Source organism: Calypte anna, chromosome 2 (genome assembly GCF_003957555.1).
Source record: "Calypte anna isolate BGI_N300 chromosome 2, bCalAnn1_v1.p, whole genome shotgun sequence".
In the NCBI taxonomy this organism is placed as follows: Eukaryota; Metazoa; Chordata; class Aves; order Apodiformes; family Trochilidae; genus Calypte; species Calypte anna.
In genome coordinates, this window is record NC_044245.1 from 36,034,527 (window position 1) to 36,049,393 (window position 14,867).

At 42.8% G+C, this 14,867-nt stretch overlaps 1 protein-coding gene across 1 annotated transcript in view; it reads left to right on the plus strand.

Annotated features, from left to right (window-relative positions):
- Positions 1–2,154: 2,154 nt before the first annotated feature.
- Positions 2,155–14,867, plus strand: part of PLCL2 (phospholipase C like 2) — a 90,564-nt gene continuing 77,851 nt past the window's right edge. The window contains exons 1-2 of the mRNA XM_030445297.1: positions 2,155–2,417; positions 3,176–3,745. Coding sequence (XP_030301157.1) covers positions 3,431–3,745 — 315 coding nt within the window. The 5' untranslated portion in view covers positions 2,155–2,417; positions 3,176–3,430. The remainder of the gene's footprint in view (positions 2,418–3,175; positions 3,746–14,867) is intronic.

Here is a 14,867-nt window from a genome sequence, read left to right on the forward strand (position 1 = left end):
TCAGGTACTGACCTCTCTTTGACACACTAGAAATCATAGTAAGTAATATTGTCCAAATAGGTTCATACTTTCTTCCAGAATGGATCATACTTCACGGACCCCTTCTCCTACAGTGGCAAATACCGCTGTCAGGACTTGCAGGCAGAATATTGCCTGCAGCTCGTGGACCAAAGATTAATGATTTATTATTACATGTTATAGACCTGAAGCATATATATGCCATGCTACGTGGACTTCCATGCACTTCCATGCTACAAAAGCAAGTAGCTTCCTGAGTCTTGGTTACCAGACCTCTCGCTTCAAGGGTGAGTTTTGGTCCAAGTTGTTTGGTCCTTTCCTTGCTAGAGATACAATTATTTAATAACACCTGTGAGCAAATTACTGCTAAACTGCTGCCACATTCCCACTTATGATCTGTCTTCTTCCTGGTCCAGTGTCTCTTGGTTTCCTTTCTTTGGTGCAGAACAGCTTCCCAAGAAATATGGTCTCACCAGAAGCAGTCTGTAAGTTGGCAGCTGTCTAATGGCAGTGGGAACAGGAATGTGAATCCCATCAGGAAGAGAGAGGATTGAAATATAGGATGTCATGCTCCAAGCGATCTAAGCACTAAACATGGTCAGGAGAAGGCATTGCCTGCCATAGCTCTCAGTGTTTTGAAGAAGTGAGCTGCTCCTCGGTGTTCTGAAGGAGAAGATGGAAGAGCTTTCCCTTTGGAGAGAGCTCAAGGCTGTGGGCCACCAATGGATGGAGGCAAGGCTCTGCAGCTTCTGAAGTTGAGGGACAGAACTGAAAATGTACTCGTCTCCAGGGTCTCTGCTACCTGACTCTGCACCATCAAAGGGAGATATTGACACTGCCTTATCCTATCTATCTACAATAGGTGTCTGAACTCTGGTTCCAAGAGTTGAGACACAAATCAGTGATCTCCAGAAGGCAGCTGGAGGAACTTGAAATGAAAGCGTGGTGCTTTCATTAAACATAATCTGAGTGTCACTCCTGCATTAAGCACGTCAGCCAAATGCTGAGAGGTCAGATGGCCTGGGCCATCTTAGGTGTCTCTGCTCAGCGTGACTCTTCATGCTCCTATTTCTGCAATTCCTAATTTTACCCGTGCTCTCAGTGTAGTACCTCCCCGTCTGACTCAACTTCGGAATTTCAAGCAGAGGGCCAAGTGCCTCCACTGTGGCATTTAATTTCCCTTTATTTAACCTAATCACGAAATACCAAGTGCTTGCAGTACGCAGCCAAGTCAAGATGTAAAAATAAACGTGCGGCTCTTTGAATTATTCCACATGCACGAAGTCACTCGTGTTTGTCTCGTAGCAAACATAAACAAGTACGTGTGGGGGCTCTAGGGGTACGCCAGCCGTGCTTGCTTTGTTACGGACACACTTCTTACGGTAACTGCCAAGTTGAAGCGCTCAGGAAGCTCTTATCATTCCAGCACTCCCATCTCCCTCTTTTTTGTATTAATTAATGGATCTGATTTTATTAATTAATGGATCTAATCGGATCCCTCTTTTTTGTATTAATTAATGGATCTGATTTTATTAATGGATCTAATCGGACTCGCTGCCTCCCGCACGCCGAGCACTCCGGAGCAGCCCGGAGGGCGCGGCCATCGCAAGGGTCACCTCACAGAGCGCGGGAACGACCGTTGGGCCGCCTCCCCTCCACCCCCCCCTGCCCCTCCCCAGGCTCCGCACCTTCCTGCCCGCCCCGGCGGCCGCCGCAGCCCGTTCGGTGGCGGGGGTGCCGCGGGGGTACGAATGGCGAGGTGGGAAGGGCTCACGGCGCCTGGGGAGCCTCCGGCCGGTGCGGGCAGCGCTGCGCCTACTATGGAGGGGAAAGGAACAGAGAGTGGAAGATGCGTCCGGGCGCGGGGAGTCGAAGAGCGGGCTATTTTGTTTAGCCGGGGCGTCTGCGCGGAGAGGGAGCTTGCAGCTGAACCCGCCACTGACCTCGGGGAGAGGGAAGGGGCCGGTCGCCGCCGGGGCGGGCGTGGGTCCTGCCCTCCGGTAGAGCGCCGCCGAGCTGCCGGAGGGGGGTGCTGGCGGCGGGGCCGCCTACTCTGCGCGGGGCCGGCCCCGGTGATTGGCAGCGGCGGGCGGAGGAGGGGGGCGAGCCCGGCTCTCTTACTTTGCCTCCTCCGGAGAGTTTCCTAGTAGGGGTGGCCGGGGTTGCTTCTCCCACTGGCGCTGCCGGCATAGCTCCACTCGGGGCTGTTGCCGAGCACTGAGCCGAGGGAGGCGGCGGCGGCAGAGAGTGAGGGAAGCAACCACATGAATCAGTTTCTCTCTGTATCCGGCTCCGGGCAGAGGCGGCGACCATAGCGGGGAGGAGGGGAAAGGGGGAAAAAGCGGCTACTGCAGCAGCGACAGCGGCAGCAGCAGCGAGGGACTCCCCTTGCCGCCGAGGTGGGTAGCGAGGGCGCAGGATGTGGGAGGAGGCGGCTGCAGGGTGGAGGCATCGCGGGTAGCGGCTCGGGAGGGCTGAGGGTGCTGTTGTTCGGGCCGAGGCTGTAGCCGCTGCGAAGCGGTTGGATGTGGGCAAGCAGCGGGGAGAGGAGAAAAGTTGCCGATGGCGCCTGGGAGGGTGCTCCGCGGGGCGGCGGTGGGGTTGGTCGTGTTCCTCCGCTCCTCGCAGTCTCGCCCGGACGGAGAGGGGCTGTAGCGGGGCGTCCTCACCGTGCGTGGGACGGGCTTTCCCCCGCGCTGGGGCCCGGGGGGTTTGGGATGTGCTGTTATTCAAGTTCTCCTTTCGCTCCCGCTCCGTTGTTCTGCGAGTGCGGGTTTCGCTGTCGAGGTGACAACACCGCCATCAACGTCCCCCTCGTTTCCCCCGCTGAGCAGCCCGTTCAGCGCGGTTCCTCCGGTCCCCCTCAGACCTTCCCTCCCTGTACCCGCCCCACCCCCGTCCCACAGCCCTGGGAGCGGGCGGCGGTTGGGTCGGTCCGGTCCCGCTCCCGCGCTGCGCTCACCCGAGCGTGGCGCCCGGCGGAGACCTCGCGCAGCCCCTCCCCTCCCACGCGTGTGTGTGCGCGCGCTTGCCGGGGAGCGCGCGGTGGTGTCGCGACCCCCCCCGCGTCCCCTCCCCACCCCCCCGCCCACTGCCACTGCCGCCGCCTCCGGTGCGGGGGGGCGGCTGTCACGTTTGGTGCCTTTTCCTTCCCCAGGTGCTGCGGGACGTGGTGCTCGCCGAGACGCAACCTGAAGCGTCTGTGTCTGTGTGTGTCTGTGCCTGTGTCCGTCTCCGGCTCCCGGAGCTGCGCGGCCCCAGCTGCCAAATGTGCCGGTGGGAGAGACTTCTGTTCAAACCCCCCCGATCGTAAATATACCGAGAAAGCGGAAGAAGAGGCACCGCCGAGCAGCTGCAGGAGGAGGAGGAGAGGGGGACAGCGGTGCTGTTTCTGCTGTAGTCAGGGAGGCTGATGGCGGAGTTTGGCAGCGGCGGCGGCACCGGCGGCGGGGGGCTCCCCTCCTCCCCGGGGCCGGTCCAAGGGAAGGTGGCCTTCAAGGCAGGAGATGGGGAAGGAGGAGGAGGTGGCGGCGGCGGCGGGAGATCCCGCTTTGACGGTGCAGGCAGCCGCGTCTCCAACGGGGACTGTGCCCTGGCGGGGGCCGGTGAGGAGCCGGGATCAGGTCCTCCTGCGAGCCCGGAGAGCAGCAGCAAAGAAAGAGGATTTTCCACAAGCCAACAACGAGAAGGCAAACCCGGCATCCCCCGCAGGAGCAGCATAATTAAGGTAAGAGCACTTGCTCCTCCCCATCGGGGTCTTGGCTTTTTCTGTGTGACAGAGGCAGGGAGATGCGGGTGATTTGGCTCACAGAGCCTTGGCTTTAGATGAAAGGATAGGCAGATTTTTTTTTTTTTTTTTTTTTTTCTTTCCCCTGTGGTGAGTGGACTTTGATTTGTCCTTTGTCAGAAGTGGACAACAGCTAGATGATGGCTTTTATGCACATGCACTCATGGAGCATGTCATGTTATTAAGCTTTATTAAAACAGAAGGCTTTAACTCCTGTTGGAGAAGGCAAGGGAAAGTAGCAGGCTTGTCAAAAGACAAACATGGGCACCAGCCTGGCTGGGAAAGACATGGATTATCCGGTAGTCTTGTTATTTGGGATGCACCTGTGCAGAGCAATTTTGTGGCTCCATTGGTTTGTGTGTGTGACAGACACACAGCAGGTGATGAGAGATTCAGGCTCTCATTGGGCTGGGGGTGGGAGAAGGTGGCATAGGGAGCATTCTTCTTGTTAAAAGTGACAGCTCATTTAACAGTAGGCTGTGTTACGCTTCACCTATAGAAACATCTTTATTTATACTTAGTTCTGCATGTTCTGTATGCTAATGTTTGATCTGGAAAAGTAAGGGGAGCTTCAATAATAGCATGTAAATTGGGGGAAAAGGGCATGTTTTTTAAAATACAGTTATTTATACAGATACTGTTGTTCTTGGTTCTTAAATCCACACTTCCCAAGAGAATAGTTTGTCCTGGGTTAGCTTTCCCAACTCTGGTGAAAAGGTTAAGAGAAAATAGAGAAATTACTTCCTTGGTATAGTGGCTTTACTAGCCGTAGAATGAAGCACAACTTCAAGTACTTAGAACCAAGTTTAATCAGGATCAGGTAGATTAGTATCAAGCTAGTTTTGTTGTCTTGTTAGCAATTTTTGTGCCTGCAAAATCAGTGTATGAAATTCTGTTGGCTGGATGATAGAAAAACGTGGAAATTCAAAACAAGTAGTGTATTTCAAGTTGTGCTACTGTCTCCTGGACCTTGCTCTAAAAACCAAGGGGAAAGCAAGGGCAGTCAGCAGTAAAACACATTTGACAGCCTGCCCCCACCCTTCCTGTTCAAGCAGTGATGCAGGGTGTGTACATTTGTGTGTTTTAAAGAAATTATAACAATGGAGAGGGGACAACTGAGCTTGGTGTTTGAATAACTTCATATTTACTGGATTTGGGGGTGATTTTTTTTTTTCCCCCAGCTCTTATATCTCCTAGCACTACTTGCTTTCTTCTGTGGTAATACAAGAAAAATACTAGAGTTGTTTGCACCTGTATCATGCCATCATACTACTTTATAGTGTATGATTTGATTATACGGCAGCCTTCTGCCTCTCAGGGGACCAAAAAAGGATACAGTATCTAGGGATTCATGATATTTCCTTATCTCATGCTTCTTGATCCTAATGTATGTTTTGGATTACATTTCATGAATACTGAAGTCAAGGTTCTTAGTTTCTGCAGAAATTATAGCTCTTTGGAATATAAAATTTTCAGCATTCTGGTATTATTACTGATGAATACCATTCTGCAAATGGGAGCAGCAATCTGTTTAGCTGGCAAGATGTGATTACTACAACTTTGTGTTACTGTTTGAATAATTATGACATGAGTGGAAACATCTGACAACACTACATTCAGAGTTATGAGATCCATGTTTATTTTAGATATGACTATTTAATACTTCTGGAAAAAATCACCTGTCTTTGTATGTAGTGAATATTCTTCTCTCTACTTAGTTCAGCAGTTCACAGGTAGTTTGAATCTGGTTGTATAGGTGCCTAGTTTTTGATATGAAACCTTTTGGAAAATCTGGCATGAGTACTTAAGCTGCTTCTTGTCTGCACTTGCAGAGCAAAAGGTTGTAAAGCAGAGTGGAAAAAGTACAATGTAATCTAGTTTTGGAAAATGTTCCTGGAGTTTTACATTGGTGATGTGAAACTGTTCTTAAAGACTATATGGAGTAACCTCAGGAAACAGGTCTGTCCCATGCAGACACACGTATCATACTTTAGTGCAAAACCCAGCTTTGTTAATTGATCTGTAAAATGCATGTTTATGAAATGTCTAATGTGTGTTGCCTGCTGGTTACTGTGTAGGCTTGTGAGTTACAAACAGAAAAGTGGCATTTGGATAACAGTTTTAGTTGGGATTAAATTTTTTAGAACCATGTTTGTTCATGACAATCAGAGTCAAAATTTGGGCTGTAGTTTGTTTTCTCCATTGTTTGTTTTCATAACTCCTCAGAGCAGTTGATGACTTTTTTCCCTTTCCATCTTTACTTGAAGTCTCTATTTTTCCTCTTTTTTCTCTGGTTCAGTGTTTTGGGGTTTTTTTTCTGCTTTTATTTTGTGCATTTGCATATTCTGACTCTGTTTTCTACAAGAGGATATACTCTTTGAGGTTGAAGTGTCATCTAGGATGATGACATGTGGTAGGGCCACTATTATGGGAAAAAACTTTAGGATCTTCATGCCACTATTGGCCCTTACTTAAGATGCATTTAGGCTAAAGATGTGAGAAGACTGTACCCTTCATTTGTAGCATGGTTTTTTGTTTTCTTTTTCAATAGCCTATTTTCTTGCTTACCTTTGCTAAACCAAAATTGAGGGCTAGGGAATGCTTATATGTATTTATAGACACTTTTTTTACTTTCTGTTTACTCCATAATGATGATATTCCTGATTTTTCAGAGGTGATGGTGGTGACGCATTGGGCATTTGTCGAATTTAGGCTCTTCAGATACCTGATTTTTGTGAACTAATTTATGTACTACTTGTACATAGTGGGTTGTTACTATTTTGTTTTTCTGTAAGAGATTCCTTGGTGCAACTAGCTATGGTTGCACCATATAATATAGTCTCCTGGGACAGTTCCTGTAGAATTTTGTGAGATGAATTTACAGTCAGTCCATCTTGCAGTTTAAAGTGGATTTAAGCATCCTGTGAACTTCTCTTAATGGCTCTGATGGTTGGCAGTGAGCTTGCTTTATTTTTGTGTGAGGGTCCTCTGCATCTTTTGTATAGAGAATCTGGTGTGACAGGAATTTGAGAATCTTTAAGGTATCCAATGTCCTGTGATGCACGTTTCCTTACAGCTGCCTGCTTCCAGGGATCTCCAGTGAAACATTATGGAATCTCACAGTTTGTCGAAACTGTAGACCTAAACAGAAAGAGATCTTGAGGGATAAGTATGTCTGTATTAGGAGAGGTGTTATAGTAATAAGATGAGAAGGTACATACTGAGAAAAGACAACAAAGAGAAATCAATGGAGAAAGGTGGCTTGGCATTCTGTGACCAGGAGTGGTCTTAACATGTTTCTGTAAGCAAAGTCCAGGGTTTGTTTTGTGTGTGTATGGCATTGCTGATCTTGGTATCAATAAACTGCTTGGCTGATAAACAAATTTGTATCTCTCTATTTTGGTTATAAACTCAAGCTTTCATTTTGTACAGGCATGCTCTTGCTGAGCATTGACAACTCCTGACTTCCAAAATCTGTGAGAAGATTTTGTGAGGAACCATTTTTAGCAGGTAGATATTCTAGGGTACAATTTTCAGCAGAGCTTTCCTTTTGAACAAAACATTCTTATATCTGTGCCTTTCTGTGACTGGGGAATTCTACAGCATGTGCACTAAGATCTTCTTTTTTCTTATTAAAATACCAACCTATGCTATTACTTCAGTCTTCTGTGATCTGTAATTCATACTATATACCTGTTTATGTCATGTATAAAATATGAAATATGGAGAATGTTACGCAGTATTTTCTACCACTGACTTTTAAAGGGTTTAGTAAAGCCTTTTGCATTCATGGTAAACTGTAAAGTAGTATTTTCAATAAATCTAGGTTCTTTGCAGTCCTAAATTACCTTAGCCACAATGGAATGGTAGCAGGTCTTTGTGGAGACCCAGGAATAGTTCATACACATTCAGCTTCTGTCTAAAGGGATATAAAGGAGTTTGGTTGCTGGAGCCAGTTTAAAGTAAATTACCTGATTTTCAATCATTTTTCATGTTGGGAAAGAGACCCATGTAATAATGTTGTTGAGATATTTATATACATAACCTTGTAACTTCTCAGTGTGCTAAATGTTCCGAAGTAAATTTGAGTAGTCACAGGCTCCAAGGTATTAAGGCCCCTTAGTTTTAAAGAAAACAGTTGTATAGATGAAAGAAGGAGAAAACTAGCATTCATTTTCTTTCTCCACACCCTTTCCTCTTGGAAACAAAACACTATAGTATGTGCTGCATTTTTCCTGGTTCCAAAAGATTGGGTGGCACACAGACATGAATATCTCAACTATATACTTTGATTGGAGCAAAGTGCATGTACATGCTGACACCAAAATTGGCACCACACACACAGAGGAATATATTTAGGAAACAAGACTGTGATAGTTGAGCTACTGCAACACCTTACCTTGGGCAGGCTTCCAACTACACAACCAAACCATAAGCTTTTCTGAGGACCTGTTTCTGGATTTGTTTCTTAGCTTCTGCTTGTTGATTTACTGAGATATTGTTGATACCTATCTCATATCTTTGGCTTGTCAGATAGCATGAGAAATCTGAAAGGCTAACTGCAGCTTCTTAAAAACTGAAGCTTTATAGGACACTTTGATTTGTTGGATTTGATCTAGAAGGTTACAAGCACCTTTCACTATTTATATCCCTTCTTTGCCATCCTTTACTAAGTACTGTGTACTGGCTTAATAGTTTTTAAAATATATAGTATCTGTTTTTTAATAATAATTAACACTACAGTAACTCTTCCTTAACCTTATTTTATGTCCTACATAAAGCTATATACTTTAGATATTTGCATATAATAATATATACATTAGACATGTATATCAGGCAGTTTGCTACTTGTTAGCAGTGAAACTGGGTTGAAATCTGCAACAGCCACTGGCTGGGTATGTTGTGCATTGTATTGGGCATATATTTTTATTTGCATTACTATTTTCTGTAGACTGCAGTAATAAAATTTTTATTTGGATATAGGTGATGCAATTAAAAAGGTGTTTGTTGAAATGTATGTAGGGGAATACTCGCTTTAACCAAGTTCAGCATGTACCTGATGTACTATTGCCTTTGAAGAAAAGGATACTTTCCAAATGATAACTTGGCATGGGAGCTTAATTTGGATGAATTTTGCTTCTCTGATTTTTCTTCTGGGAGAGCTTATTTGTCTATTTTTGGTGGCTAAGAAAAGAGCTTGGCTAGTGTGAATAATAGAAACTCCTTCACTCCCTCCTCCCCCAAATCCTTAGAATATCCACAAAGCATGTTCAGTCTGTTCAGTGTTTAAACATCAATTAATAGAATTTAAAAACCTTTATGAATGCTTGATGAGGTTTTTTTATGCCTATTATCAGGCTTGACCAAGGATATGACTATTAGCTTAGACTTAAACCTCCCCCCCTAGAAGTTAGAGCATTTGTCTCCTACCAATGGCTCACAGATATTATGTTGCTCCTGTGATTTGATTGCATTTATGGAAGATAAAAAAAAAAACAGAGACTGACAGGACAAGTTAATTGCATACTTTCCCAGCCTTCCCTGGTATGTGGGTACTATTGATGCTGATCTTTGTATTATTCCCACTGACTCTATAAAAAAAAACCAACAACTTAAGGGCCAAATAAAGTTAAAATATATATTATACTATAGTACATAATTCTAAAATATTTATCTTTGCATGAAAGATATTTATCTCTTTGTTTGAAACTTAGAAATGTAAATAGGCTAGCAGGTAGGGTTTAAGGGGAAGAAAGGTGTATAGTAATTAAAGTTTAGCTACATGGAGAAGACAAAAAATAGGCTAAAAACCCAGCAGCATATGTGAATTGAAGAATGTCTAAGAATAGGGCTGGAAGAGACCTCAAGAGGTCAGTCTACTCTGCTCCACTGCTCTGCAACAGGATCAACTGTTGATAAATTTCAGTGTGATGCTGTTGTTGTAATCATCTTTTGTTTGTGATCCTTCTGTGTAGAACTGCTGGCTGATTATTCTTCTGTATTTAAGGGGAAAAGCAATCTGCACAGTTTAAAAGCTTGTTCTGTTGAGTGCATTCTTGTTATTTCAGATAATACCTTTAATGTGTGAGGTTCTTTCTGATTTTAACTTACATTTTTAATACACATCTTCAGATGAACAGCCAGCCTTAACTCTGCTCTCATTTCTCATACACGATTTTAAAAATTTTTCTTTTTTTTTTTTTGTGTTAAATGCGTGTCATTTATGGGTTTTAAATATAAGTTAAATTCTGTACTCAATGGTTAAATGAAAAATCAGTTATTTTTATTCTTTACCTTTATAATCTTGGCAATATTATGTTGTAGAATCTAGTTCAGCAATTCAAGGTATGAGAAAATGTATTTCCTTCTAAATATATTATAATAGACAGTAAGTACAAATTTATAATATACTTACTACATTTCAGCCTTGGCATAAACAAGGGTGCTTTGAAATGGGCTGGTTTGTTTGTCTTTACGGAGTGTAAGTAGCAAGTGTTATCCTTCCTTGTTTTGCAGCTGTGTTTATAATGACTTCCATCACTGTTGTGCAGTTGATTTTCACATCTGGCATGCCTTTGAAACATGAGGTAGTGCCATCACTGCACTTACATCTCCTCTTTGTTGGAGATGATGCATGGCAGGATTCTTGGGAAGGAAATGTTCATCCTCTTAACTGCAGCAGCGCATCTCCTAATTTCTACTTAACTGGTTTCTTTTCAAGAAGTGTCAGAATAGAAGCATCTGTCCCTTGCTTCAGAAGAGGAGCATGCCTGAAGACACCCACCTCTTCCCTCCTCGACTTTGACCTTGCAGAGCATCAATGTTTAAGACAGTGAAGAGTGCCAGATAGCATGTGACTGGAAATCAGCAGCAACTGAGCCTCACAGTGTTAACTGGTGCAGCCTTGTGAAAGTTAAATAGATGTAATTCATTTCAGCCCCTCCTGGGATTCCTTTTAATGTCATTTGACCCTTTGGAATAAGTAATAAAATATCCCACAGTACTTCAAATTGTGTACTGTGGTTGGGATCTTTTTGGATGGCAAATGTTTATGGTCTGCAATTTGTACTACATAGTTCATAAGCCCAGGCAGACAGGAAGTGCTTCTAAACAGACAACCAACCAAGCCACCCCCTATTCAGCATAGCAGCTGAGAGTGTTAAAATGAAAAATACAAAGTAACAAGATATTACCTTAGACTTCCAGATTTACAGGAAAAATAATTACTAAAAGAAACTTGTTTGTGGATTTTATTTTGGTATAATAAATAGGTATGTTACAAATATATAGCAGGTAATTGATATCATACACATTAGTGTAATGACTGTCCTAACACCTTTGCTAAAATCGCTGAAAATAGTTTGATATTTCCCCTAAATTATGAGATAATCAGTATTGCAGAAGAAAACTGCTTTTATGTCAGAAAACATTTTGACAGCTTTTTCAAGTTTTAATGGTTGAGCTTCTGTAATTGTAACTTTTTTCTCTCCCTAATATATTTTCTTCTTTCTTTTTTTTTCTCTTAGCAGCATTATTATTTTACCTTCACTAAAAATGGTAGAGCATTATAAGGTTCTATGTGTATGTTGATGTGTTAGCATCCATGTATATGAATATATCCCCATCCTTCACTGGATAGGAGAAGAATGATTGTGAAATTCTGCAGCATTTTTTTTTGTTTCATGAAGCACCTCTCAGGATGGAAAATTCAGGATGTTATATGTATTTCATTCCCTAGTTCCTGAATGACAAAGTATCTGACATTGTCAGCTGGTTACTCTGACTGCATTCCTTAAAATAAAGTATAAATTATTTTTTTCAAGCAAATTTTTTTCATTGCTTAATTCCATGTATTATTAAACCATAATTTGGATTAAATGGTCAGTAATTCGGCTTAATGTTAACGTTTTTGCTCAGATTGTTTTTTTCCTATAAGTTAATGTTGTTGTATTTAGGATAGCCAGTTGTTTATTGGTACGGGTTCCTGTTAATGGTACAGGAACAATTGTTAATTAAAAATGAAGCAAGGCAACAACTTTATATATAGACTTTGCCATGCTTTTTCCTTTTATAATTAGAAGCAGAATTAATATATTTCATATACATATTGTAGAAAAAAAGTTCCTGAGTTGCTGAAATAATGCTTCTGCTTATTGCAGTATTTATGTGTTTACAAGGAAGTATGTTTTTGCTACATAAGTTAGGAAAAATTGGGAAATAAATCGCTTCAGGAAGTAGATTGAAAAAACTGAACTGTGTTTTGTCATTTACAGGGAATGGTCATGAAATATTTATTTTTTTAATTTAAGATACACTGCTAGCAGATTATTGCAAAAAACATTTCCAGTCTCAACCCTAGAGTTAGAGACTAATACTTCTGTGAAATGAGAATGCATTTAGTCCATGACATATTACTGTCACATAGTGGAGAAAGCTAAAGCAGGCACAAGTCCATTTGTTTTTGGATAATATCATGATTTTTTTGAGCAACCCTCAAGTGCATTTTGTGGCTTACTGGACATAGTAATTTGTTAAACTCCAACTTTTCTTTATTTTCTCTTTGTTCTCCAATTGCAGTGAGGCATCTCACAAGCAGTGCTTTAAGCTGACACTTTTCAACTTTATTTGTTTCTCAAATTATTTAATGCATGCCATCTGTCTCATGGCTGGTCCTTCTTTAGTGAGTGGCCTGCCTGATTTGGATGCTGTGTTGGGAGGCAGTGAATGCTTTTAGACGTGAGTGTTACCATTTGCTATTTTTTAGGTTTAGAAGTACAGATGTGGAAGAATTCATAACATTAGCCTTTCACTAACCCTGCTTGGCCTGGTTCTGGTTTGTGTCACCTTGTCTGTTGTGTCACCTGTCTGTCAGTTCATCCTTCCCTTTTCTTGGTCCCTCCTTGTCTGCCACACACTTTTTCTGCTTGAGCAGTAGAGAGCCCATAGACTGACCCATACCCTGTAACAGCTCATGGAGATCCTTTTATTCTCAGCTAAGTGCTGGAAAGAGGAGAGCTCTCTGTGGTGTGTGCAGTACTGCAGTAGTTTGTCTGCTTGTGAATCCTCAAAAAGGAGTAACAAAAAGGGAATACAGATTCCAGTGCAAGGCTGTCAACCTTCCAAGTTGGTTTCAGTCCCACAGTGTTTGAGGCCTGACCTGCAATGAAGGCTGGCTACACAGTTTAGGGTAGATGAGGCTCTTTCATGCTTCAAAAGTTGCCAGCCCTTGTGAATGTAAAAAGGCTGCCAGGGTCAGCCCGAAGGTCCATTTGGCTCATGAGCTTTCCTCAAACAGCAACCACTGTGAGTTAGAATAGAAGAAGGCTCCTTTCCTGATATCTGCCCCCAATCTTAAGTGATTTGGAGCCAAGACATCTTTGTGTTTAACCCTTCAGGATTTTTCCCTCCATTAATTGTCAGAGGCTAGTTTGACTTCTGTAAGCTTTTCACCTCTGTTTAGTCCTGTGGCAGTTTCTTAACTATGTTGGTGTGAAGTTCTTGTCTACCTGTTTTTACCTGGCAGCTGCTTGCTTTTTTGTCTGCTGTCCTGTCTCTTGTGTTAGTAGAACACTTTGCCAGTCCACACATGAATTCAAAGGTGTTTATCATGTTTGGTTTATGTAATGTTTTTTTTTTTCTGGGCTAAAGAATCCCAGTGTATTTAGGTGTTCCACCTATTGAAGCTTTTCTTTGCTTTTTTCATTCTAGTGTCCTTTTAGATATTTTTTTCTTCCATTTTATTAATGTGGTTTTTTTTTTTCTTTTTTGGTAGTGCCAGACTAAAATGGTATTCTAAGTATGTACCAGTCAAGTATGTAAATCCGCTATGCCATGAAGTTTTAGCAGGATGATGATACTAAGTTGGACTGTAATTTATTTATTCTTAGTGTTGTCATCATCAAAGATTTAAATTGTATCACTGTCACTAATTGGCAATGGGAGAGCTGCTAAAACGTTCTACTAAATATTTAAAACCTTCTAGGGTTGGAGGTGACTGGCATTAACATCTTTGTAGGAGGCTGAAGGTCTGTTAAAAATCTTGTAACATGTTTAAAAAGTCTTTTCATGGTGCTGGTGGCAGAAAGCTCTGCTGATTAACACATCCAGCTTCTAGCCATAGTTGAGTTCATTTGTTTCCCCAGTAACAGACTAAAATGACATGGACATTGCATAAAGCTGAAAAATATAGTACTAATAAAGTACTTTCATTTTAAAATAGCTGTTAAATATGAAACGATGAGGAAGGCCTTATTTTTGTAAATGCAATCTGATAGTATTTGCATGTCGTATATTTTTGAGTTTTAAGGTTCTAGCCCAACACTCATGTTAATGGATTATTTTACTAAAATCTGTATTTCCTTCTTTTATAATGTGTGAGGCTCTTCAGGATGTAGTGGAACAAAGCAGTCAGACGCCTCTGATTACCGAGAAGTGGGTGTGAGCCGGCATCAAATCCACCTGTGCCCAATTAGGGCAGGCCCCTATTGAGCATGTGCAAGAGCATGTGCTCTCGTGGCGCAGCTGGTTAAGACCCAGTACTGCAATGCCAAAGGCCCGGGGTTCGAGACTCCACAGAGAGCCTCACCTTGGAGGCGATGAGCGCTAGTGGCGCAATAAAGGTAATACAGTGCTCGGGAGTGAGCTAGTCTGTGGCTGTGAGTTTCACCTTTTATTGGCCCCCTGGTCTTGCACATGCTCAATAGGGGGCCTGCCCTGATTGGGCACAGGTGAATTTGATACCAGCTCACACCCACTTCTCGGTAATCAGAGGCGTCTGATTGCTTTGTTCCACTACATCAGGAAACTTAAGTCAAGAGTCCAGAAGACCCAAGAAGCCATTTCTAGTCTTCAGGAAACTCACACAAAGTGTAACAATGATATCAGATGGTTTCCTGAAAATAGACCATATAATGTTTCATCCCAGAGCAGGATTCATCTGAGGATTAAAAAGGTTATTAAATGGCTACAGTAAGCACTGAATGATAAAAATAACCAGAAGTTTTTACGTCCCACAAGACTGATACAACAGCATTATCTTGCAAGGAAATCCCCACGCTTTGTC